Source organism: Tarenaya hassleriana, unplaced genomic scaffold, assembly GCF_000463585.1.
Source record: "Tarenaya hassleriana unplaced genomic scaffold, ASM46358v1 Cleome7, whole genome shotgun sequence".
In the NCBI taxonomy this organism is placed as follows: Eukaryota; Viridiplantae; Streptophyta; class Magnoliopsida; order Brassicales; family Cleomaceae; genus Tarenaya; species Tarenaya hassleriana.
In genome coordinates this window covers 2,277,427-2,283,426 of record NW_010969548.1, presented here as the reverse complement: position 1 = coordinate 2,283,426, position 6,000 = coordinate 2,277,427, and the positions used below count along the sequence as shown (strand labels likewise).

Here is a 6,000-nt window from a genome sequence, read left to right as displayed (position 1 = left end):
CCCCCCACAAAAAAAATATTAAATATCATCATCATCATCAACATCATCACCATCATCAACATTCTCTACTATACCATGCATATACGCATTGATCTGCAAAACATGTGAATACACTTTTTTTATATGGTTTTATCTATTTAAAATTAAATATTCTTTTTTTTTGGTGCAAAATTGAATCGATCAGGTGGTCTGCGATTGCTGCCAAGTTGCCGGGGAGAACAGACAATGAAATAAAAAATGTTTGGCACACCCATTTGAAGAAAAGAATCAACCATCATAATAATAATAATAATAATAATAATAATAATAATAAGAAGAAGAAAGAACCCGACAGGGAGCACGTTTCACCGCAACAATCTAGCAGTAACGCCGACACGGCCTCGACGGTCGATTATTCGAATAATGACGAAGACTTCGCATTATTTGGAGACTTTCCGATGATGATAGACGAAAATTTCTGGTTAGATGCTGTTCCGACCGCCACTATGGATGACAATGCTTTGGAGAAAAAGACAGAGTTTTGGGAGCCTCCGTTAGAAGTAGAGGTTCATGATGGGATTAACAAGAGTAATTATTCCAAGCTGTATAGTGATGACGCGGAATTTTGGGTCGGTCTTCTCACATCCCCGAGTTTCGATATCTCTGTCCTTTAATAAGGGTTTTAACCTTTTTACCCTCTTCGGGGTCCAATAAATAAATGTCTTTTCTCCTCTCTCTCTCTCTCTCGTGCAAAACGTGGATCTAAAGGTGGTGGTAAATATATGAAATCAGACAAATTCATAAAAAACATCAACGTATCGAAACGAACCAAATGTTTAAATCGTGTGGTCTCTTCCGTAATTAAAAAAAGAAAAGAAAGAAATCCATGGAGGATGCTTTTATAATAAAATATTGCAGTTTTACAGCTAAATATATTGCAACTATATTTGCATATACTATATTAGAAAACAAAGTATCTTTAGATAAAAATAATAATATTATTATATCCGTTAATTATTTGAAAGATAATAATAATAATCTGATGCCTCGGGGTGGCCGAAGGACTTGGGGGAGAACAATATTTGGGCCTAATCCGTTAATTACACAGGATTCAAACAATTTATGAGGCCTAATTTCGGCCTAATTGGGACATTAATGGGCCGATCTCGGCCCAACAAGAAGGAGGCACGATTCTTCCCCTACCGTTGCAACAATGGCTTCCCTTCTTAATCTCCTGAGATTATAACACAGACCCTTTTTCTGCTACTCGACCCTCTTCTCTTCCCGCTTCTCGACGCTCGTTTCGCTTCGGATCCGAACTTCAGTTACGAGTCGGGAACCGCCGGAGGGCATCGGAATTTTCACGACAAGATGAGCAGGAGTGAGTGGAGACTAATGATAAAAAAGGTAAAGAAGGATGTGGACTGTCACTTCAAATAATAATAAAAAATATTCGTATCAAATCCGAAATGGGAATAACTATGATTATGAAAATGAAACTTGATGATATGAGAGATGGGTCCCCTCGGTTTTTTGCCCTAATCCATATTTGGAAAAGCCATCAATCCGATCCTTAGACGAAAGGCCAACTTCTGTACAATCCACCTCTCTCTCTATGCTTACATGCCTGTGGTTTACATTTTGGTTTCTGATTTTTTTTTTTTTTTAAATATTGGAGTTGGTTTTGGATTTGATTTTTTTTTAAATCTAATAGATTTCATTTCAATTTCAAATTCCATTTAGATATAATTTATAATAATAATATATGTTCTAGGGTTTTGGGTTCTGGGTTCATTACACACACGTTCCAGGCTTAGTGTACATATGAAATTTCATTTAGATATAGTTTATTGCAAGTGGGCAAGTAAACCCCAATTTCATTGTAAGCCATTTCTTTCAATACACGCATACAGATTACAGATTTAAATAAAAATAAAATGTGGAGTATCAGAAAATGGACAAGAATGCACAGATGCTTATAATTCACAATTTTCTACTCTGCAAGGAACATCTGAAACGGACAAGACAAGTGAGAGACGTGGCAGGAAAGACAATACAACCACACGACACCAAGGTCATGAGATTTTCTTATATATATATATATATATATTAGTATTATTTACACAGAATCATGCAGGATCAAGCATATTAAAAAAAATGAACATGAATTTATTTATTGGCAAGTCATATACTATATATTAAGAATAGGAACATAATCTTTTATAAATGGAAAAAAACTTTTCTTTTTTAAGATCACAAATCATATTTTATTAGGAAAAAAGGGGATCTGTATATGCAGGAGGATCATGACAATTGATTAGATCTTTATGCATTTTTTCATGTTGAAATGTGCTAATTAATTAATTTGTACAATGTAAAATTGTTCTTTCTTCTCTTCTCTCTTATAACCCAACAGATCGTGGGCGAGTGGTCAAGTTTGGGGTAGGAGGTAACTCCACCTTGAGGTTGAGTGTTCGATTCCTTGCTGGTGGGGAGAGAGATAATTTCTAGATTTATATGATCCATATACAAAGACTGCTCCCGGGCCGGAGGTTTACCTAATCAGCGCGCCCGAACGGTAGCAGCTAGGGTCCTCTATTAACAAAAAAAAAATTGTTCTCTTATATCATAAAAAATATGCTTTACCATATCAAGGCTATCATCATAGTACTTATTACATCTAACAAATATGACAATGAATGAAATCATAAAAAAAACACACATATATATGTATGTATATGGCAGCATTCAGTATCTATTAATCCATCAAACGTATGGGGAGATTGGGAAAAGGGTACATATGCTTATTCTTCTTAGAGAAAGTGTACTAAATTAATTAATGTACTAATTAAGTGGATCATGTTGATCTCTCTTGCATTACCTTTGCTTCGGAAGTAACTCTCTATTACCAAACCAACACACTTTATATCTGACATACCATCATCTCAACTTCATATATATATATACACACGCGTATATGTATGCATATGTGTGTATCTCAAGTTCCTTCACGTTTTCTCCAAAACCCGTGAAAGATTTGCTGTAAGATACATGTCAAACAAACTCACGACGCATGAACATACAGGAAGATATTATTTATATAATATTATCATTAATATGATGTACCACAGATATTACAACTAAAATATTCTATTGTATTTTGCTATATATTAGCGTGTAATCTATCAATCATCAATAATAGAAAAATATTTTTTTTATATGGTATTAGAGTTTTGATTTTTTTCATCAATAATATTGGTTCAATCCGAAAGAGACGACAAAGATTATGATGATATACTAAAACCAATAATATCAGCGCCTTAGCATCGTCTTGTATTCCATTTTTTTTTTCTCTAGTCTTTTTTTTTCCCGACGGCGGTTATAATCACCGTCAACTCTAGCCAATGTGCTACTTTTTTTTTTCCCGACGACGTTCGTTTATCAACGTCAACTCTAGTCGTTGTGAGATCTTTAAATCTGACTTTTAACCCTTTGTATCGAAGAACTTCGATTGTCGATCCACGTATTTACGTCATTTTTTTCTCTGTCCCACTGCTAAACTATCACGCATTATGCGTCTTTTTTTTCTTTTCTTTTCTTCGACCTAGCCGCTATATGCACCGTAATTTTTTGCATTGCCGACCTCATTGTCTTGCAATCCAACTCACATATACGTGTCACACTTTTGTGTCACATCAGCCTCTGAGACTACAACTATAAACTCTTCAAATATTATCAAGCGTGCAATACCGACTCAAGTCCGAGCCATAACATCACGTGAAAGATGTTTCGTTTAATACGATCACAATTTCAATTTTCAGTTTTTATATAACAAGATTGAATTCATCATAAATGATTCATCTTAAGGGACATATAAAAAGATATTATTCATAGAACATTATCATTAATATGGTTATGATTTACCCTAAATATTATACCTAAAATATTCTATTGTATTTTGCTATATAGTAGATTATAATCTTTCAATCATTAATAAAAGAAAAAACATTTTTCTATTATCACAAAGTGGCTCTACTTTAGCAATACACACAAATACAAATAAATACGTAAAATATACGTGCGTGCACGCCCACTATACTAAGTCCTCACCATTTCTGAGTAGTGGAACTGCGAGTAAAAAGTGTATTGGAGGTGTAAGAAAACACTTAACACGCCAGACTTCCGTATACATATGAAGAAACAAAGACCTGTAATAGATTTGTCAAACATTAAGAAACAAGAATTACACCCATGGGAGATGCATATACAGAGATACAAAAACATACATATATATATATATATGCAGTTTCATTTCCAAATAATTTTGATGATTTTAGTACGTACAGCGGTCACTGTCACCACTACAAGACCACTGCTAGTTCACTGCCACTTTTTGACAGCGACCACTGTTTGCATCAAAAGGAGAAATCACGCAACAACTGTATAGCTCCATCTCATCAAACACCAAAAACTTCTTAGAAGGAGATTAATATAATATATGGATCGATGTGTATATACGAGAATTGAGAAATAGTATTTTATGGGGTTAAAAAATAAAACCCTAGCTCGCTACAAAGCCGCATACACAGTTCAGCCAGATTGCTGAACTAAAAAAAAAACTAAGCATATATATAACCTAATGGAGATCTATCAACACGACACAAAGCAGGAAACTTTCATCGAATTCACATATCACATAGATGAAATACTTCATTTTCCTCATCTGGGTCCTCAAATTATTTAACCACCGGTAGAACTAGTAGTACCCGGAGGCGGCTGCTGCTGTTGAAACTGAATATGACCAACTCCGGAGACTGTGGCGGCGGAAGACGGCGGAGGACGAGGAGGAGGAGGACGTTTCCGCTTCTTCTTCTCGTAACTCACACCTCTCGCTTTGCTCTGCGAATCCCTAACCTCACGGAGATAGAGCCTCACGGCTCGAGCTCCGAACGGGTTGGCCTCAGGCTTGCCTCCGTTCTCCTCGAAGGCGGCACGGAGGCGGCCGATGAGGGCGTCGAGGCTTCCCCACGCTTGCCGGAGAGGGCACGGGCACGGTCCGGGCGGGTTCGGGTGGCCGTAGAAATGGCACATCGGCGTGTGCACTTTGGTCTTGCCAAACTGGTCCAAGTAACGAAGGAACTCGAGCACGTGAGCTCCGCTGCATCGGGACAGGGACAACGGCGGTCGGTGGTTCCTCAGGTACTGTCCGAACGTGTTCCAATCCCTCCTCTTCTGGTTCTCGTACCGGCTCGAGTTCGCCACCGCCGCGGCTGTTGAGGAGACCGGCGGCGGTGCTGCCGCGGCGGAGGAGGAGGCGGTGGGTGAGATGCTGCTGAGGTTTGTGGCCGATGATGAGAAGGAAGGAGAATTGTCCATCAATTGGGGAATCGTGTCCATTTCTTGATGATCAATTGTTCTTGTCCTTGATCTTGATTCTTGGTTCTTGATCTTCGATCTTTGATGTTCTTGGTGGATATGGAGGAACTTAGGTATATGGAAAGAGAGAAATGAGGGTTCTTTAAAACTGAACAGATATCACGTGTATTAAATCTTTGACACTATTGCAAAATTAATATTTCTATTTCAAAACAAACCTTTTTTTAAATAAAAAAAACCTTTTTTGAAATGTTTTTGTGTCATTTGGTATTAGATTTCTTTTTTTAAATATACGTAGAAAATAAAAAAAATTGTTTTTCACATCTTATACATACATATATATACACACACACTTATACACACACCATCAAAGTCCAATATTTTTTTTTCTGAGTCAACTTGTTAACAAGATATAATAAATCCACATATATACATATATACTGTGTTTTTTACATTCATACTTTTTCGGATCCAGGGCATTTAATTCTATCATATATGCTTTTATAATATTATAACCCAAATCCAATTGAGTTTTTTTTTTGTTAGAAAGCATTTGTTATAATACTATATAATATGCTTTTGTATGTATTTATTTATTAAATTTTGTATAACCTAACAAAGAGAAGGAATTATGTGGCCTTATAA

The 6,000-nt window shown here is 36.3% G+C and overlaps 2 protein-coding genes across 2 annotated transcripts in view; one reads left to right on the top strand and one right to left on the bottom strand.

The window, feature by feature from the left end:
* LOC104801540 (myb-related protein Myb4-like) overlaps positions 1–653 on the top strand; it is a 1,485-nt gene extending 832 nt beyond the window's left edge. Inside the window, exon 3 of the mRNA XM_010524849.1 lies at positions 185–653. Coding sequence (XP_010523151.1) covers positions 185–653 — 469 coding nt within the window. The remainder of the gene's footprint in view (positions 1–184) is intronic.
* Positions 654–4,451: 3,798 nt separating this feature from the next.
* LOC104800870 (protein LIGHT-DEPENDENT SHORT HYPOCOTYLS 3-like) lies at positions 4,452–5,545 on the bottom strand. The gene has a single exon (XM_010523850.2). The coding sequence runs from the start codon at positions 5,374–5,376 to the stop codon at positions 4,720–4,722; it is 657 nt and encodes a 218-aa protein (XP_010522152.1). The 5' UTR covers positions 5,377–5,545; the 3' UTR covers positions 4,452–4,719.
* Positions 5,546–6,000: the final 455 nt, after the last annotated feature.